The following is a 21,466-nucleotide window of genomic DNA, read 5'->3' as shown; positions in this document are numbered from 1 at the left end:
GCTGTGCATCATTGAATGGATTGGGCAGAAACTGTCTGAATGGACAAGAGAACTTCTATTTAACAAAAATTCCTTGATAATCAGCAATTCTGGGAAAGGAAATAGAGAATCAGTGCTTGAGAGTTTAATGGGATTTTGATAAATTGTAACATTTTTAGGGCCAGATTCTCAAGTTGGCATCAGTGGAGCTACACTGATTTATGCCAGCTGAGAATTTCTCTCCATTTTTTCCTTGTATGGTGTCAGTGATGCTTTGATCTTTAAGAAACAGGGTATATCTGAGTCCTTATACTTTAAGGACTGGCCATTTTGATGGGATTTATTCAAAACTTCTAGGGTTGCTAATGTGGGAGGGTTTCTGGCTCTTGGGCTAGGTTGGTATAAATGAGTGCTGCCTATCTCTACCAGGTTATGATCTCCTTTTCCTAGCCTGTCTTCCAGATGTCCCCAGCACTAGGCCCTGACTGCTCTCTCGGGCAACAAAGCAGCTGGATTTGGTGCACATAAGCAGAAGAAGGCAAGTTTTGAGAGAAACTGTCAGGGAAAAAGTTTGGCAATGAGGCTATCAACCCATGAGGTGGGGTTCTCTTCCAACATTTCTCAGGGAGATCTGTGGAGGTAAGAAAAACAACAAAGGGAGTACAGGGAGGATAAGAGAGAGCATCCATGTTTTTCAGCTCCTGTCTCTCAGATTTGACTTAATCCTGAGGGTTCTTAGGGTTAAGGATAGTTTGATATTTGGCTCACTGTCACTTTCTTTCTGTGACGTGTGTGTTAGTGTGAGCCTAGTCACCAATGTTTTCTTAGCTTTCCCAAGCAGAGGAGGCTAGAGGCAAAGTCATATCAGACATAAAATAACATTTAAACCAGTGCTGTGAATGGAGGGGGAAGAAGGGGGAAAGAAGAGCACATCTGTGCATAGGACAAGAATGCCCACACGTGTATCTTTTGGGAAGATGAGATTTGCAAGGATCATTCTAAAGCGGTGTATTGAAATAGTTATTCTGGATGCTGTTAGAATATGGAGTCACTATAATAATGCTTCACATCCCTGTGGTGTTGCAGATCGCAAAGCACTGTATAAGCAATAATGAACAAAGCTTCACAGCTCCCCTGTGAGGTAAGTGCTATTACCTTATTTTACATATAAGGAAATTGACTTCCTTAAGGTCAAACTCAGAGTCTGGTTGAGTGCCTGTGTGTCTGTCTGGAGCCTGTTAGGAACATGATTGTGGGATATCTTCTGAGAAGACATGATCATGGGTCCAAAAATGACTGGAAGACAGTGAAATCACAGAAGTGGCTGTTGGTCAAAAGGTGCTTGGCATTGTAACTAGTATTTGTGCAGCTCATCATGCACAAGTAAAGTACTTCCAGGATTTCTACTGACTACAGAGATCAAAAAGTGACCAGATAAATCCATTAGGGAAATTTCAGGGGTATTGTTGAATGGGTTGGCCGGAGCAGTTGCTTGGATGCAACTGCAATACCTGCTGTTACTGTCCTCACTGGCACTACCAGGTGCTGAATGGCTTGATATAGGATACATTATATCAAGTATATATATAGTCAGGAGTATTGCTCAGAGCAATGGTGGTGCCAATACCTTTACAGTGTTTCTTGTGCTGTTGCAAGAAGTTTTGTGTGCAGACATGATAGGCCTGCTTTGCACCTTGTGTAGTGATTTACACTTGTACAAAGATGATGTAAAATGCCACCATTATGATTTATTTGTTCATACCCACTTGGCAGTCATTTTGCACAGTTGTGAATGACTGCACAAAGTGCAAGGCGGTGGAGAATCAGCCTGGTAGGTGTCAAAAATGTTCCAAGGGTTTACAAAGGTGATGACAGGACCAAAATTCTGTAGTGTAGGCAAAGCTTCAATGGCAGAGCTGGGAATAGATCCATGGTCTTCTAATTTCCCCTAAGTACTATACAGAAAACACCCATGCAAAGATTGATTTCCCTGGTGCAAGACATAGGGATGCCAGATCAGATAATTCATGTACATGCCTATTTTCTAACCACTGGGCCATGCTCTCTCCCTCAGTATCATAGCAAAAAAATTGGGGCTTGATCCTGCCAGCCTTATTCATAGAAGCAATTCTTATTTACATGAGTCTGGACTTCTTTCATGAGTATGACTTGTGGTATTTGGCCCTTGGTTTTTAAATAATATGACAAAAGATTGATTTAACTATTTAAAATACCTGCAATGCCAAAAATCGTCCCTGGCAGAACTCAACTGAAGTTAATGGAATTATGCCAGGGATGACTTTGTCTACAGGAAAACTAGTCTTCTGGCAACTGTAAATTTTGAAAAGAGAGCCTTTGCGGGAACAATACTGGCGGCAGATGATGACATTTTAGGTAGTTTTACACAGACTTAAGTGATTAGGCTGAAGATTTTAGAGAGTTCCATAAATGCCTCAAGGAAAAAGAAAATATTGATAATGGTATCTTTAATCTGGTGAATGACTGAAGCTCAATCATTGCTGCTGAATTATCAGCACACTTAGCCAAGGCATCATTATTATTATTATTTTATTAGTTATTTATTGTCGTTTTTACTTTTTCCGATTCCCCTTTCACATACACTGGTGTAACTCTGTTGCCTTCATAGAAGATGAGAATTTTCCCTAGTGAGAGAAGAATCAGACCTACTGTTTCTAAAATGTCCTATAAGGAAGAACATAAAATCCCTGCACATTGTGTCCATTTATGTTTGTCAGATTTTGATTGTCATTCTCCCCCGCCCTCATGTTTTGGATGGAGCTGAAATCAACACAGCTGTTTGTGTTTAACAACTGCATATCATAAAGCTTCTTGTTGTGCCTGAAACATCCTGTAAAGTATCAGGGGGTAGCCGTGTTAGTCTGTATCCACAAAAACAACAAGGAGTCCAGTGGCACCTTAAAGACTAACAGATTTATTTGAGCATAAGCTTTCGTGGGTAAAAACCCCACTTGTTGTTTCTGTGAAACATCCTGGTGCACCAGCATCAGTGTTTGCTTTCCACTCAAGTCTGAGGACAGTGCTTCTTGGTTAATCTATACTGCACCACCAGCAGAGGGAGCCCCAAAACATTAATTTTGCATAGTCTGACGGAAATAACATCTCTTCCAGTTTCTTAGGGTCCAGTTGGATCCGCTATGGGAAACTTGATTTTTTTTTTCTGTTCACTGGTTTGTTTTTGCAAACATATTGTACGTTAAGAGTAGGGCTAGTCAAAATATTTTCATCTCAAGTGTTTTTCACTGGAAGACTGGGTTTTCAGATAAGTGAAATTTTTCACTAAAAATGTCTCTTTTTCCACAGAAAATATATTTATTTATGTCAAATAATCAGATGTCTGAAAACCAAAATATTTCAGCCAAAAGCCATGCTATTTTGATTTGGAAATGCAGCTGCTGTGCCTCATGGGATTTGTAGCTCAGTTGCCTCGTGTCCTCATTGTCATCTGTGGAGATAACATGGCCAAGAACACCTCCCCTCTGCAAGAGAGGAGACCATCATGCATCATGGGAGATGTAGTCCAATCAGAGAACTCAGCCTCTAGAGAAGAATGAGGGGGAGGGATAGCTCAGTGGTTTGAGCATTGGCCTGCTATCCCCAGGGTTGTGAGTTCAATCCTTGAGGGGGCCATTTAGGGATCTGGGGCAAAAATTGGGGATTTGGTCCCGCTTTGAGCAGGGGATTGGACTAGATGACCTCCTGAGGTCCCTTCCAACCCTGATATTCTATGATTCTATGAATGAGAGCATGAGGCACCCAAATGACAGGTCCCATCAGGCATCGTGGCAACTTTTCCAAATTGAAATATTTCATTTTTCAGCTAAATATTTTCAATATTTGAATTTCTTCTGAAAATCACCCCGCACCCCTAATTTCTGAACCAACTTTAATTAAGAGCGTTATTCATAAAATTAGAAATGCATGAATAAAAGCCAAAGTCCGGACAATTAGTTTTGACACAGGAAGCATACATTTATACTGCAAAAGCAGCATTAAGTTTGACCCATATCCCATCGTCAATCTAATTTATGGCCTCATACAGAGTCCCCCTCCACAGATTATTTTTGTTCCTGTCATGAGTCATTTGGTAAAACATACTCCTCATGCCCTCAGGTGGTGGAGGAACTGCTCAGTGTGACCCCCTCGTGATATAGGAGTTAGGTTTTAACCATTATAACACTTTTTTCCTTACTACAGAAAACATTCCTGCACCTTAAATACATAGAAGAGGCAGCTTGGTCATAAAATTAATTATTATAATTTATTTTAAGGTAATCCTGGCACCATTGTTGCCACTAGAGGTGAAGTTAAGTTAAGCTTAAACTACAGGAAAATTGCAATGCTTGTTGCTTTTTAAAAGAAATTTAATAATTTCTTATTCTATAAAAGGAAGCACACAGGAGGCAGACGGAAAGTACAGGAACTGACATAGTCCTCACAGAGATTTTGGATACCAAACCATGTTCTTTCCAAACTCCAAATAGAGTATCAGAGGGGCAGAAAGAAGGGAAGCCCTTATGAGTATACCATAGGTTTGTCCAAAATCACAAAAGTTAGAAAGTCTGGCAATTCCAAGTTCAAGACCTGTGGCCTCAGAGTCTAGGTGCTTCTCCAAATTCAGTACATACCTCACTGGGGCGAGAGAGATTAAACAAACACTACATGTGTTTAGTAACAGATTCTCTGCAGCTAGCCTCTCTGAGGCTTCTTGCTATGAAGGGAAGGTATTTAAGTTTGTGGCAGACCTTCTTGGGCTCCCGGAAGCCCTGATCATCCCCTTCCTGGCTAGTGCTGCCTAGAGGACTGCTTCAGTACACCACACAGCAGCCGGGGGGCATCCATGATTCTCTGTTCATGGCAGACATTCCATTCCCTAACTCCCCTCCTTCTTGGGAAGCTGCACTTTGACTTACTGCCTAGTTTTTGGTTCATTTGGTTCAGTTTTTGAGATTCACCCAAAGGACCTTCACAGACAGGTGATGACCATGATCATTGTCTGAACAGGGCTGTAGGAATGAAAGAGGGGACTAAGAAGGGTGTTGTGCAGGGGAAGAAGGGCCTAGACAAAGGTGGAATGGGAGCCCTGCACAAGAGAATTGAGTTAAAAGGTTTCTTGCACTTTCACCTTTTCCCTTTGTGTGCATGGGTAGGGGCCAGTCTGACACATATGACAATCTCCAGGGAAGATAAGGTTCGTGGTTTTTGATTTGGATGATTTCAGCTGAAATATCACCTTTTAATCATAGTTTATTCTTTCTTTAGTATTGGAAATTAACCAAGGTATTGAAATTGGGTGATTGAAAATCCCAGTCTAAATTGTCTTTCTAAGGAGGCTGAGTTAGATGCCCAACTCCCATTGACTTTCTGTTGTAAATAGGCACATTTGAAAATGCCTTAAGGAACAACTGAAAATAACTAATAATCTCCAAAGATGGTTCAAGGCTGAGGGATCGAACCTCAGGTTCTCCACCTTTGCAAATGTAGTCTGTAAAGTGATGTGTTAAAATGTTATGACATCATTTTGTGACGTGATGATGTGTCTTGCCAGCAAGACACTGTATCTCAGTGACATTGGGTTGCATTATTTGGAACTGGTAAAATAGTTACAACAGAATACACACACACAAAGGGGACCTAGATTGCAAGGGATTAATAATAGAAGTTTCTACTTTTAGGTCCCCAGTCCATATGTGACCCATAAACAAATCAGAGACCAAGTTATTTCCATTTGTTGGCTGTTTAGTTGCCTATGTTGAAGTCAGGTTAGATCATGGTGGACAGGTGTCCACATCATTAGACCACCAAAACAACTGGCATTCAGCAGAAGGCCTGGATTGGATTCTAGAGTTATTCCATTAGGTAAAGATAGAGACAGTAGGGAGTATTCTGTGGAAACTTGACCTGTTTTTGTCAATGAGCATGGCCATTCTAGGAAATTCAATCTATCTTTGACAAACATGACATTCAATAGCCATTAAAAATTAGCACTAAAAGGATTTGTTTTTCTTTACTCAAATTAATTTTGTGTATTTGTTTGTATCTGAAAGCTAGGTAGTTAGCTTTTCAGGATGCAGACAGATCCCCAAAAATTGGCAGAATCCTATGAAACTGGGGGGAAGGTGCGCTGAACCTAATCAAACTCATAAGCAAAATACAAAAAAAAAGATATAAATTACCTTTTCTGCTTCTTCAGTTGTTTATGAATATTGCAACAAAACTAAAATTAGCCTTGCATTTGGACCTGGATCTTCTGCAGAGGTTTTTTGTTTCTTTTTCTTTTCAATCTCTGCTTCTTTTTGTTTTAGCTAGAAAGATTTTCAGCACTGAAACGATGCATAAAGTATTGTAGCATTAAATAAATTTTAGCTCCCACAACTACCAGTCCTTTAATCTGGTAAATCTGACATTGGCTGTCAAGTTTTATGCTTTGAATTTTTTTTCACAATAATTTCTAGCCAGAAGCTAGAAAACATTGGAATGCCTATCTCAATGTGTTGGAAGAACAGAGATGAGCAGTTTGTAATCTGAGATTTGTGGATAAAAAGACTAGAGGGAAAATACATTTACTGATAAAAAAAAATTACCCACTGAGAGTTAATGCAAAGCATCCCACGAAGCCAGTGTATTTGAGGGTAGGGATGCCAAAATCAAAATAAATATTTAACATGTTGACTTTGTGCAAAATTATAGAAGCATCGCAGAACTCACTTTAATTATGGAGTCAGTAGCAAGTGCTAAGCAGGAGACACAGGAGTCTGCAATGATAAAGTGTCCAGGCTTTGTATTTGTCTATAAATAACCTACTTGATATGAAACCTCTTGCAAAAATACTCCATGGTTTAATATGATCTGAGCTTAGGTTATCTGTTCAACGAGGCAGTCGGTAGGGATTGTTTTACATACAAATGTTAGGTGGGAAGTGTTGTGGATAGTGGTTAGAACAGGAGATGGGTTTTATTTTTAACTATGCCACTTACCCACTATGTGACCTGGAGCAAGTCACTTAGCTCTTCCAGTATCTTGCCGTAAAATGGGACTAATCATCCCTTACAACCTTTGTCAACTGTTGGTGTGGTGGCCACCATCTTGGCTAACTCGCTCGGAACTGAACAGAAGACCTCCAGAAGATCCTTAAATGCAAGGTGCTATACATGTGCAAAGTGCTATACATCTGCTAACATGTGCTATACATCTGCTAACAGGTTAAATTTGTAAGCCCTTATTCAGACAAACTCCTTTACACTTTCAGAGGGAGTTTTCCTGAATGAGGAGTGAGTAAAAATTGAGTGATGATTCAGTCCCATGTGTTTTTATTTGAAAATGCTTTTTAAAAAAAATATGGGTAGGAAACTCGAATGTATCCTTAACATGAGCACAGCTCAGCTGTGAGTGCTGCTGCAGAGCTGCTACAGATCCTGCTTTGTACTTGAGCACAGTCACACAGTTCCCTGCCAGTCACCGGAGTTGAAGCCACTCCTCTTTTGCAGAGATATTTTGTTTCTGATTTGAGTTGGGAGGACCAATCAGAGGGCCGCACTGTTTCACTGTACTGTCAGATTGCAACCTTCCCCTACTCCAGCTAATCTCTGTAGCCTTCTTTGGTGTAGGCACAGCAGGCTGCCTCTAACACACACGATATATTAGCAGTAGTGCTGAAACCTGTGTCAGTGCCGATGTTTAAAATGAGGTGGTGGCTGCTGTCCCTCCTGTTTGACAGCTGAATTTTTACTCCGTGTTTCACGATCATCACTGGAAGAGCTGGGAAATTTTGTTGCCACTGGCATTTTTTTTATTTACGTGTCATTAATGGGCGTTTCTCCTTCTGCTCTAGCATCATTGTCCTGTTCACAGATATTAAGACTAAGAAGCTTGATTCTCTAAGGCTCGTATCCAAGGGCATCAGTCATTAACACACTGAGCTACATCTGCTTCTTGGCTAAGACTGAAGAAAGACATCTTAAGCTGGAAATCCTGCTTGCTTGCTCTCGCTCTCTCTCTCTCTCTCTCTCTCTCTCTCTATCACACACACATACACAGAAGGCATATGCTGCAGCAGGTTCTTTTTCTATTCCAAAAGGCTGCCTCACTTTGGAGATGCAGTGACAAGATAATGAAGTAAAAGTCTCCCGTTTCCAAGAAAGAAAATTATAGGAGTCAGCAATCGAAAGGGAAGAACAAGTTAAATAGCAGTAGCAACAGAAGAAGAGTGGAAGGAGGACAGTGGTTGAGAATTAAAATAAAATCAGAGGAAACAGGTGGAAGGCTCACAAGACACTGAGATAATTTAGGCTTAAAAGTGTCTGTTTCCTTCATTCTGTTATTTTCTAAGCAGTTTTTGGAGATTCCTAAGCAGGGCTGCAGCTTCCTGAACCTGCCTTTTCACTCTCCCTGACTGCTGCTGCTACTACTGTTGCTGCTGCTGACAGAAACGTGTTAGGAAAGCAGAAAGAGAAAATGCCAGCCATCCTGGTGGCCTCCAAAATGAAATCGGGACTACCTAAACCCGTACACAGCGCTGCTCCCATCCTGCATGTCCCGACGGCCAGGACCATCCGGCAACCCTGTTACCTGAAGTTTGGGAACAAGGTGGAGGTGACCAAGGCATCATATTCCAGCCAGATCCCCCTCAAATCACCTCATGGACATGAGAATGCAGGGGATGGCTTCCCCCCCAGGAAGAGTAGCTCTCTAGAAAATGGATTTGACACACAGGTTAGAAAAGTGTGGTATTTTGGGAGGGGTGTGTGTGTGTGTAGTGGAGGTGGTGTGTGGTGGGGATGTTTCTATTTTTGGTGGTGCCATGTGGTGGCAGGAGGTGATCTTGGTTTTTTAGTTGGGGTGGTGGCAGGGTGTTGGTTGTTAGGTGTGCTATGCTGTGTATTTGTGTTTGCTTGTGTGTTGGTTGTTTGCAGGGTTAGTATTTGTGGGGTTTGTTGGAGGTGGAAGGGATGTTGGTTATGGGGTATGTGATTTGTATTTACAGGGGTGTTGACTGGTTGGGTGTGTTCTGTGTTTGTGCTGGTCTCTGATGGTGGCAGGGCTTCTAGTTGTGGTGGGTGTATTTTGTATATGGGGGTGTATGGAGTATTGGTTAGTTGTGCGTTTTGTATTTGTGATTGTGTGAGATGATGGGCAGGTTGACATGTTCTGTATTCAACTGCAATGTACAGAGAATATATTATCAGTCAGATTGTACCCTTGAATGCAACTGACTACCTAGGAAATTCATGCTAAATGGAATTTTCCGACTTTGATGACATGTATATGCAGTCTAGAGACAGCACTTCATTTTTAATGTGCAGTATTTAGATTGCTCTAAAATGTGCATCTGGGTGGTTCTTTAAATATGTTGCTTTCCATGGTGAGAGAAGAAATGTACGTTCCACCACTTGTTTTATTTTTGCTAGTGTACATCCTAGTTTATTTCAGCACGGATCAGATTGCCTCTGTAATTCTGATGCCCCAGTGTGCTTGATAGCAGTGTAAGCACATAGTAGTATGTTAGAGTACTATGGTGTGAGCAAAGCAGATGGTCTGCTGCAGCAAACTGAACTGATTAACATTATATAGAGGTTGCTATGTAGGCGGGTGGTGTATTTTGAAACCAGCCGTCCATATCATGAACCTCCTCTGCAGGCATTTGAACCTGGGAGAAGGTGGGTGATACACTGGAAATGGAGTATTTTAGAAAGAATCTTAGCTTTCCCCTCTTTCCCCCAGAATACTCGGTCATCTGTGCCATCTAGGGATTGCACGCTGTGGCCTCACAACCTCTTCTCTTAGCGATAGCATGACTGCTGATTGGGTGCATTTGGCCTCCTGCTCTGCATTTTAGGATTTGCTGCATTTTTCTGGCAGACAGGTGACGTATCAGACTAGTCGGGCCAGACTAATGTGACTGTACCAGTTCCTGAGGGATTGAAAGCAGAAAAGGGAGACATGCGAGTGGTGTCAGGGAGGTGGCAGCAGACAGACTGACCTTTGCATCACATCATGCTCTTAAGAGAGGAACAAATGTTATTTCTTCTAATTCTTGAGTTTTCCCTTCAAATTCCAAAATGTCAGCAAAATCTCTGCATACGCTGCTCGCTTTCTCGCTAAGACATGCCTTGGTTCTGTATTTAAGTTTTGATTGCTGCATAAATGTTTCTTATTCATAGGTATTGTCTCATTTTAAATAGTAATTTAGGCATAAAGAGACTACTAGAGTTGTGGAGTTTTGGGAGGATAGTATGTATTTTAACCCATATATAGATGTGAAGCACACGTTTGTATATCATGATACTGAATTGTCAAGCAGGGCAAGATTTTGGCCAAAAAATGTAGGAGTTACTTATTGAGTTTGGGATAATTTCTTGCCACAACCTGTGGGAGAAATCCTGATTTATTAGCAATGTCCAATGACTTATTTGGGTCCAAATCTCAGCAGGTGACTAGTACCTCTTAGGATTGGTCCAGACTGTATGATTACGTATTTTTGGTGTTATGTTAACTGGTTTAAGCTCTGGTAATCACGTTTCTCTTATGCTCTGTTTATTGTTACCACCCTAATTACCTCCATGCCCATGTGGGTATTATGCACGGCTGTTCCCACCCAAGATACTGACTCGGGACATAGATCTACACCTAATGAGTTTTTTCCACACCAGTTATATCAGAGCTACTGTTCTCTTCCCCCTTCCCCGCTATGAGGGTGTCTCCTGTCAGATGGCAACGGTATTTTCCTCCTAAAAAGCCTGCAGCTGCATCCAGGTATAGAATCATAGGGCTGGAAGGGACTTCGAGAGGTCATCTAGTCCAGTCCCGTGCACTCATGGCAGGACTAAGTATTATAGAGCATGTCGAGTCTAATAGTCCTACACAGATAGATTCTAGAACAGTTCACCCAGGACTAAATATCTCTAGGAGGTTCCCAGAACCTACTTCTAAGGAGTGAATAGCCATTTCCACAGCAATATTTCTATCTTAGGTATTCATATAGCCCCCACTATCAGAGTATCTGAGCACCTCATCATCTTTGATATAGTTATCCTCACAACATACCTATGAGGTAGGGAAGTGTTTACAGATGGGGAGCTGAGACAGAGCGAGAGACTAAGTGATATGCCCAAGGTGACACAGGTAGTCCATGGCAGAACAGGGAATTGAACCCAGGTCTGGAGTTCTAGGCTGGCACTCCTTTCTAGCAAATTTGGTCAGTGACCTCTATCCAGGGGCTTTGCCAGTGCACCTCAATCCCAAGCCCTTGTCCATGGCTGTTTTAGTGTTGGGCACCCCTAACTTGACATCTTAGATCCTGTATGGTACTTTGGAACATGACTGCTGAGCCTCTGGCCTAGCTGAAATACTCTTTGTTTTTAATTTGACGATAGTTTCGGTAGTCACAAGTCCTAGGCCTGGTGCCATGTGCCCTCCTGTTCACTCTACAATTTGCTACCCTCCCTGACTGCCATGATGACACCTTTCTTGTGGCCTGGGATGGGCAGCTTCCCTCTCCTCCTAACCAAGCCTGCTCTCTGATCTGGCCAGCAGTAGCTCTGAAGGGCTGCAAAAATCAGACTCTTCTCATTGTCACCTTGCGGCAACCTGTAGTGTGAAGTAGCCCAGGGAGTGGCAGCCATGAGGGCGTTCTTAGATCTTGTCTCAAACATGGCAGAAAAGTGAGCTGGTTGGGCCTGTCTGCTGGGTCTTTCATCATGTCCTGTTTTGTAAATGTTTTTACTGTTGCAATTGTTGCAATTTTCACTGGGCAGAATTTTGGCTGGCTGTGTAAATATGCATGTAACAAACTCCCAGCAGGCAGAGGAAGCATTGGGAGGAGACTGACTATCCCACTTCCGGCACCTTTGAAACACTGCACAGTGTTGCTTTGCAGGTGCTGCACTGGAGGAGCCGGGACAGGGCATATTGGGATGTGGTCAAGGGGTCTGGAATGAGGTACATGTGTTAATGGCTGCTATGCCCAGCCTTCCTCCTGTATAGGTTTTACAGTAAGGAAACAGGTGCACATTAGTGATGCATAAATTTTCACCAGTTTCTCTCTGTCGAGGAATTTATGCCTTTATCATAGTATCTGAGCTCCTATTGGAGGATGGTTATGCCTTTTTCCCTGCACTTGGCTTTGTGATTTATTGTGGGGAAGGAGCCCTGTTTAATGTTTAGAGCAGGAAATTAGGAGTCAGAACAACTGGGTTCTAGTCCAGGCTGGTTTCCATGTGTGTCAAGTCACTTGAATGTAAATAATAATGGATGCCTCCATTTTTGAGTGCTTAACCTTAGATATTTTGAACTTGATTTTCAGAGGACCTGTGCAGTCATTGCTTCTGCTGACATTAAGTGGAGTTTCGGGGTCACACAAATTCTGAAAATCAATCCCAAGTCATCTCAAGATGGGAACACTGAAAATCAGTGGCCACTTCTGATTATTTTGACTTTGTCTTTCTCCCTCATCTGTAAAATGGAGAAAGCACCTATATTTCAGGCATATTTTGTGTCTTAATTAGTACCATATAAGTGAAATGTAGTAGTTACAATCTGTGTAATTTTTATAAAAGCAATTTTAGTCCATTTTAGAGGCACTTTCTAAAGAAAGATCCAAAACGCGTAGCTTCAAGTTCATTACCAGTGCTAGACTGAAACCTTAAATTGATGAATCACTATAATGTCATTGCTGTTGTATTTTCACTGATTTGTGCATTCCATTCATTCTTTTGTGTTTAATTCCCTGTATGGTGAACAATGGCTACCTCCTCTTGAAGTAATACTTATATTGTCTGACATACCTACCAGTAAATTATACCCATATTTAGAGAGCATTGTTTTGGAAATATTTAACTTTGTTTCCACAGAAACTTCCATCTAACAGATAACAAGATAGGGATCTGTCCTTTACTAAATGGGATTCACTAGTTATTTTGTAAAAAGTCATTTGCACTTTGAGGAATTATTAAATTTTTACTCATTTCTTAAGACAAAAATCACTGTTGACTACAATTCTTCTGGGGAGGAGAGTGTTTTAGGGATTCAATAATGAGACCATCAAGAAGATAATATTGCCTCAAGAATACAACCAGTTGCAACCTTGCTCTATTATGTTAAAATTAGGAATCTTGCCTTAACCATAAAAGACAATTATGGATTTAATTAGTGCATTTTTTTTGCTATTGTGTAATCGTCTCTAGCTTCTTGCTCTTAACTCTGTGGGGAGAACACAGAGAGTGGTTATCTGCTAGTATCTGAGAACATTCATAGTTCAGACATTGTTTATTATTATGTTTTTATTAATTTTATCAAAGACACTTTATAGCTCCAAATCATTTTCTCACTGATTGTAAAACTTGATAGGCAGAGAGATGAAAAAACATGTTGCTGAGAAATTAAACTCCCCTACACACACAAGAGCAGCAGCTATCATACCGCTAGGATTTGCTCTTTCTGCAGGATGGCTCTGTAGTGGCTCAGTGGAAACACAGAGCATATCTCACTGCGCCTGGACTATGGGGGTGTAAACTATAGTGTGCACTAGCATGCTGCATTGTAACAGCTCTGTGTAGACCCTGGGAGCGCAAGCTAAATGGTACCTAGTTCGGGTTAACGTAGTCCTGTTTTCAGCGCGGCAGTGCAGAGCCATCTTGTAGGAGGGGGAGAAGTAAACAGAGCCTAGGCCCAGTTGTGACCTCAGCTATGCACATACAGGTCCCACTGACACCAGCTAAAGTTGCCAGCAAGTACTTGATTGTAGAATTGGGCCTCAGATATCGCCAGAGCTATCTTGAGAATTATAACCAGTAATACTGGTAACACAGACATAAAGGAGGCAAACTTATATTGGCTTTTGATTTGTAAGAAGCAAAAGTAGGAAACTTTTTATCATGGATAAAATGGAGAAAAAATGATAGCAAAGAAATAATATTTTCAAACTTTTGTTAGGGAATTTGCAACCAGTGGTGGAGGAAAAACCCCCAAGAAATAACAGTGGCCCCAATCCAGCCAATACTTAAACCCATGCTTAACTTGGAGGAACATAGATTTCAGTGGGACTCCCTATATGATTAAAATTAAACTTGTGCTTAAGTACTTTCACTCAATCACAGACAAGGTCTGTGACAAAAAACTTGTCAACATTATAATTGTAACTTTCTTTTTGAGGGATTCCCACGAACACCTGTCACCAAGAAATTGAAACAGAAGTCGTCAGCTATCCCCCAGCCAAACTGTGTGCCCTATAATTGTGTTTATGATAGCAGTTTTGATAGCACTTTAATAGCTGCATATTAATGAGTGCCAGGAGTTATTACCACATAGAAACCAAAAAAAAAGAAAAAATTATTCATGATTTGTTTTATAGTGATCACTAAAGAGAGTATAAAGAGCTGTCATGTTCCTCAAGCATTTGTACTAAAGATGAAAGATTTATAGTGTAAACTCATGGGGTTCTTTTGGGGCTTTTTTTTCATTAGGACCATGAAGCGCCATTTGTTCTCAGTGTCCAATTCAGTTTTCATTCACGGTTAGTTCTCTATCTAGTCCATTATAGGTGAACAAGCAGGCACTCATCATGACTATCCTTCTGATTACAGGATAATTGGGGCACTCCTTCAGCATGCCAGTAAATTAGCACCTGGTCACCATAAATACAGTCTTCCAGAAATTCACTGCCCTCGGTCGAAAACATCCAGGGTGGGATTTTCGGAAGTCCTCAGTGTTGGCCTGACTCTGCTTCCATTGAAGTCAATGGGAATTTTACCTTTGACTGTACTGAGAGAAGAGTTAGGCCAATGCTGACTGTTTTTGAAAATCCTTCCTTTAAGCTAAATATTCTTCCTATTTTCCACTTTCTAGCTATGTATGATACTTCTGTGTCCTTTATTACTGTAGTTTCAGAGCACCTTGCAATCTTTAATGTATTTATCCTCACAACATTCCTGTGAGGCAGTGTAGTACTATTATTCCCATTGTATAAATGGAGAACTGAGGCAAAGAGAGACCAAATGACTCGCCCAAAGTCACACAGGAAGGCTGTGGCAGACCAGATAATTGAATCCAGCCCTTTAGAGTCTCTGTATAGCACCCTGACCACTGGACTATTATTTTCCTTTCTGGTATTTGCTTATCATATTCTCCCTGTATATTCTCACTGTGCCCTGCAGGCTTCAGCCGTTGAAACTTCTGTTTTCCCATGAAACTAAATGTCTCCAGTGAGTACAGCCCCACTTCTGTTACTCCTAATTTTTCAAATAATTGTTATGGCTCACACTTTAACCCTCTTGTTCTTTCTCTATAGCAGTGCCCAAACTGGACACCACAGTCCAGCCGTGCTCTAACCAGTAATGAGTTCATTGTGGAGAATAATTTCTTCTTTCTTGTTACTCTGTTCCCCTATTTTTACATCTCAGTATTCTGTTTTTCTTTCAAGCTGCAGTGGGATATTTCTCTGACAGCTTTAGGGATTTCCTTTCTGGCATGCCTGCATTTTTTGCTCATTCTGTGTTCTACAGAACATCTCCCTTTTAATGTATGTTTTTTGTTTTCTTTAATTCTTTTAGACTCCAAACTTTCTGATTTAGGCTCATGTGCACTGAAACACATCAGCTATTTCTCCACATATGCCCCAAACCTTTTTAACTCTTTATGGGTTTAATTCCATTTCACTATTAGCTGGTCCATCTAGTCTGGTAGTACTCAGAGAGAGATACCATCCTTTAATGTATACACAGAGTGAGAGAGCAGAGATGGTGAAATTGAGAGAGAACAAGCATTCTGAGTGTGCCAGAAGATTGGCCTGACTAGCACTTCACCCTCCATGAGTATTCTTAGCAACATAAAACCATGCCACCCCAGATGATGGAGACTGTCATAAAGTAATTTTCTCTGCCCTGATTCAAAATGCCGTTGTGAAAAAATTAACAATCTGAAATGTAAAAGATATCACAATGGTGGACACTGTAGATCGGGGTGGGCAAACTACAGCCCAGGGGCCGCATCTGGCCCTTAAGATGTTTTAATCCTGCCCTCGAGCTCCTGCCAGGGAGTGGGGTCTGGGGCTTGCTCCACTCCTGCGCTCCAGCCATGGAATGGGGTCGGGGGCTTGCCGTAGTTTCGTGCGGCTCCCAGAAGCAGTGGCATGTCCTCTCTCTGGCTCCTACGCGTAGAGGCAGACGGGGCTCCGCACGCTGCCCCCACTCCATGTGCCACCCCCGCAGCTCCCATTGGCTGGGAGCCATGGCCAATGGGAGCAGCAGGGTCAGTGCCTGCGGACAGGGCAGTGCACAGAGCCACCTGGCCGCGCCTCTGTGTAGGAGCTGGAGGGGGAACATGCTGCTGCTTCCGGGAGCTGCTTGAGGTAAGCTCCACTCAGAGCCTGTACCCCTGATCCCCTCCCATGCCCCAAACTCCTGCCTGAGCTCTGATCCCCCTCCCACCCTCTGAACCCCTCAGTCCAAGCCCGGAGCACCCTGCTGCACCCCCAACCCCTCATCCCCAGCCGGAGCCATCACCCCCTTCCACACCCCAACCCCCAATTTCGTGAGTATTCATGACAATTTCCAGACAGACAATTTCCATACCCAGATGTGGCCCTTGGGCCAAAAAGTTTGACCACCCCTGCTGTAGATGCAGGGAGGGGAAAGGAGGCTATAGGAGAAGGGATAGCTGGATTTCTGTTCATTCCCACTGTCAGAAACCTCTAAGACTGTACCTGTAAATATTAAAGACTAACACCTCCAGATGCATTTTCTGGAAAATTGGAACTATTTAACTGAAACCTTACTGTCACCAAATGGGGGGGAGAGGTGGGAAGGGTTGGATAAGTAGGGCCTGGACCTTTGTCTGTTTTCCACCTGGATACTGAGGTAACAGGCACATAAAAGAAATGGAGTGAGCCAGAAAACATTCTTTCCAATAGAAGTTTGCAAAACCCCAGCCACCCCATTTTTGGTGATCTCTGTATACAGAGGGACAAGAGTACAAACATTCATTACCTCCCCCCAGTTTTGTTGAGGGGGTGAAGAGGGATTTAGTTAAATGGGACCCAAATCCAAACCACACCTGTTTTTTGCTTTGGAAAACCAAAACCTGAGGGAGGATGTTTTGTAAACCTGGGGTTGCTTTTACCCATATCGGCTTTCCAGTGATCAGTGCTTTGAGAATCATTGTCCACGCCATAATCTTGGTTCCAAGATTGTTAAGTCAGAGGTGAGATAGTGTCTCATTTTTGTCACTATAGATTTGTAATAGTCTTTGCCGATAGATCCCTTTCACCTTTTCCTACCAAAGGGGACAACATTATTTTTATATCAATAATTAATTCTTTATTAATTTTCCTGAGCCTGTTACACAAAATCAGTACTTTGAGAGACCTTAAGAAGATCCAGTTTTGAATAGTCTGACTGCTGGCCCTTGAATGATACACGACTTTTTCCATTCATCATTTCAGTTTCTGCCTATTCCAGATTCTGGGCCAAATTCTGGACTAGAACGCTGGTGTAAATCAAGGGACACTCCCCATGAAGTCAATGTCCTGAAGGCCTTGCTCTGCTTTCATTTATATCAGTGAGTTTAGTGGAGGTACTCTGGATTGGTACTCTGGTAAGTGAGAGTAGAATTTGGTCTTTAAATTGAGTTTAAATTGGGGCGAACTGCAGAAACACAGTGTGACTCAGATTTGTTCCCAAGAGATGTTTACCTGGCTAAAAATACACTGGTAAAATATTATTTTTAGAAAATTTTATATTTGAAGCATATAAATTGCCAGGCTCCATGTGTATTATTAGTCATGAACTGTTGGTACATTTTGTAACTGGGAGCTGCTGGTTTTCCATTCACCAAGTACTGGCATTCAGTCAAACACTTGTCACTTATTTGCAAGCCTCTAATTTTATCTGAAAATTGTTCTTTGTGAAATAGTTTGTGGAAACATTTGAAGTTTCTATAGTTATGCAAAGAACGGGCATGGAAATAATTGCTAAAACATAATAAATAAAACATTAAAACAAATTGATAAAACAGGTTGTTTTATATTTAAATCAGCCTCAGATCCCAGTTCTTGCAATGGTTACACCGTCCTATTTTTTCCCCCTTGACAGTATTTTTAGGTGTTAACCATGGATTATTTTTCATCCTGTACTTGGCTTATTTTAGAACTGGAAGCAGCATGTGGGAAAACAATAAATGAGAGGAAAAAATCTAGTTTTCAGATCTCAAAAATATTGATACCTTATTAAACTGCCTTTACTAGTTTTGTCTCTGTGTTGGTACCATTTTGGATTGTGATCTCATCAGATCTCATAAGTCTTCGTTTCCTCCTAGACCTCCTCTTATATCCTACACTGTGTCCAGTCCATTGTCTTGAATGATCCTTTGACCCCTTCTCCCAATCTCCACTTTGTCTTTTTTCTCTTCCCCCCCATATGGCTAGAGTAGCCTCCTTATTCCTGAGTGTCAAGCAACCTCTCTCTCCCTTTTCAAATCTGTCTTTATGTACCCTTCTTTTCATTAGTCCTCCACTGCTATGACTCCATCTGCTCCTATCTTCCTGTCTTGTACTTTGTATCACATCCAGCCTTTTATACTGTAAGCAGCATACATCAGGGACTTTGTTTGGTTATGTGTTTTGACAAGTGCCATACACACATGTGGTACTGTGTAAGTACTGAATAGCAGTTTGGCAGTAGATAGAGCCTAGGCATGGCAGAAGGCACATAGATAAGCTATCAGCTCGAAAAAGAACTCAATGACTCCTTCCCAGGAGTTGGTTTGCTTGTGAGTTTACTTTAATATTCAAATAGGCAGGGTAACTGTCAGACTAAAAAGACTACATTGGGGACTACATTTCAGCTTTATAGAACCTAGTGGGTCTTAATATGGTAATAATGCTTAGGAGGAAACATAGCCAATGATGTGAATCATGAGACTTAGTGCAATGGGTTCATAAATCCCTCAGTCCTCAATTTGGAATCGGTAGTCCTTCCAGTCCCAAGACTACTCAATCCAATTAGTCCTTCCTTCAGAAGCAAGGAGGGAATAGAGATAGTGTTAGAGATGTTTCACTTGACACCCCAACCCACACACTGGATAGTGATACGGCAGATGCAATTTTGACAGTGAGGAGTACCTTGGAGGCTCAAGAGAATCGGGGCCTAAAGTGTAGATCCAATGGCAATCAACACAGTCAAGTCCAGAACAGTGTGACTCACTTTGCTTCACTACAGGAGTCTGGCCAGGAATATTCAGACAGAAAGTATCTCCATGACGGTGGGTATAAACAGTCAGGGAGGTACCTAAAACTGCTGCATGGCTTTGGAAGCAGTTGTTCATGTTGCTTGGACTTTGTGGGTTACCTGGTGTTTGGAGGAGGGAAGGGTACAAGGGGAACCCTCCTGGTCTTCCCATATCCACCCTCTTTTTCTCCTAATAGTTGACCAAGTGTTGTAACTTTGCAGTAATTACATTTTCAGAATTGAGTAAGAAGAAAATTTCCTATCATGCACAGCTGAGGACATAATTTCACTGTTTTGGGGGCAAGAGGAAGTGGGAGAAGATAAGTTTGTGGTGTTTAGTTCCTTCAGAATCCATGTAGTATACAATCTGCATGTCTTCAATTCTTCTTCTTTATGTGCTTTTCCTCAGACTGAGAGGTATTTCAGGGCAGTGAAAAGGATGACAGTGGTATCTTAACTGAAAATGCTTTTTTTGCTCTACAAGAGAAGAGGGGAGTCTTTCAATGGAGACATTTAGTTTTCCACTTAGATAAAGTAGTGGTCAGAAATTGCCTTGTGTTTTATTCTATACACCATCTACTAGTTCTCAATGATTATAATGACCTTTTTGGTAAGACAGCACTGATTAACTTTGGGATCCATGTTGTTGAACTAGATTGGGGTTCTCAAACTTCATTGCACCGCAACCCCCTTCTGACAACAAAAATTACTACACGACCCCAGAAAGGGGGACCGAAACCTGAGCCCACCTGAGCCTTGCCACCCTGGGTGGGGAGCCAAAGCCGAAGCCCAAGGGCTTCAGCCCTGGGCAGGGGGCCTGTAGCTTGAGCCCCATCATCCAGGGTAGTGCAGCTCAGGCTTTGACCCAGGCCACAGCAAGTCTAATGCCAGCCATGGCGATCCCATTAAAACAGGGTTGCAACCCACTTTGGGGTCTTGATCCACAGTTTGAGAACTGCTGAACTAGACTGATTAATAGCATATGATGGCAAAAGTAGACTTCTAAGCCAAATTTCCCTTGTGTACCCCCAAAGCAAAGGACATTTGGAAATTGATGACCTGTTCATTGGTATTGAGACTTCATAGCCATGTGTATTACTAGAAATTACTATTAGAGCTGTAATGAGATGCAAAGTTACATTTTCTTACAGAAACTTTATTACAAATGGTGCTTTAACTGTGTGCCCCCACACTGAAGAAGTTCAGAACAGGCTTAGGGAACATATTTACAAATTGAAAAGATCAGTGCACAATTTTGATTGCAGCTGGCTAGCTTAATTGTCAGCGGAGCAGTCCATTGAGACAAATTTGATCAAGGCATAAAGTCCTCCTTACTCAAGAAGATCATGTAAACATCTTAGAATGATTTCAAAACTAGTTTTAAAGACAACACACTTACGATGAAATCAAGCAACCACTTCACCATTTGAGGCCAGTTGAGGGAATATATTAGCGGTGGGTTTGTTTGTTTTGCTTGAGGGCTAATCAAGGATTACTCAGGTTTTCAGGATGGGTTTACACATACTGGGTTCTTCTGTGACTTTGCTGGGATTGATTACTTTGAACAAAAGTGAAGATGTATTTATCCTCATATTTTCAGCTTTGCCACTTTACTCCTCTCCAAACTGCTTTGGAATGCACCAGCTCCAGTGTCTTGGACATACTGCCCAGTCTAAAAGAACAAACCCTGCCAAAAAACTGACTGTTAAAAATCTGGCAAAAAGGTATGCTTCCTTTAATTTAGAGAACAGAGTGGAGAGTTAGCATCCTATTGCTAAGCAACGGGCTAGCAGGGGAATTCTAATGAACTTGCTTTAATTTACAAAACCAAACCACTTTTTGCTTTTTTTAGAGGGAAAAGGAGCTGTTGCCTAGGATCTCATTTCCAAGCAATCTGATACAAACTCTCGTCTCTCTTCTCTGAAACAGGGCGGACTTTATGTTCTGTTGGCTTTCTAGGAGGTGTTAGCTTTTTGGCCCTTCGACTGTATGGCTTTTAACTGCATGGCATAGTGATCTTTGGAGATTCAACCATTTGACCCCAAACCAATGAGACCAGTAGTACTGACAGGTTTCAGAGTAGCAGCCGTGTTAGTCTGTATCCGCAAAAAGAAAAGGAGTGCTACTCCTTTTCTTTTTGCAGTAGTACTGAGAGACTCTGCTGTTGATTGCCATAGAGCAGACCTTTTTACAATCTTCCCGCAGACAGGAATCTTTCTTGCACTCAGGAG

The 21,466-nt window shown here is 41.8% G+C and overlaps 1 protein-coding gene across 3 annotated transcripts in view; it reads left to right on the top strand.

Annotated features, from left to right (window-relative positions):
* The first annotated feature begins 1,063 nt into the window (after positions 1-1,063).
* The window catches only part of NAV2 (neuron navigator 2), a 354,826-nt gene continuing 334,423 nt past the window's right edge, over positions 1,064-21,466 (top strand). Inside the window, exon 1 of one of the 3 annotated variants that reach the window (XM_074955205.1) lies at positions 1,064-1,120. In XM_074955205.1, the coding sequence (XP_074811306.1) occupies positions 1,091-1,120 (30 nt within the window). In that variant the 5' untranslated portion in view covers positions 1,064-1,090. Of the gene's footprint in view, positions 1,121-7,583; positions 8,731-21,466 lie in introns of those variants that run through there. The other 2 variants (XM_074955203.1, XM_074955204.1) reach the window with 2 other exon arrangements.

This window comes from Natator depressus, chromosome 6 (assembly GCF_965152275.1).
Source record: "Natator depressus isolate rNatDep1 chromosome 6, rNatDep2.hap1, whole genome shotgun sequence".
NCBI classification, from domain to species: domain Eukaryota; kingdom Metazoa; phylum Chordata; order Testudines; family Cheloniidae; genus Natator; species Natator depressus.
This window is presented reverse-complemented; position numbering and strand designations above follow the sequence as displayed.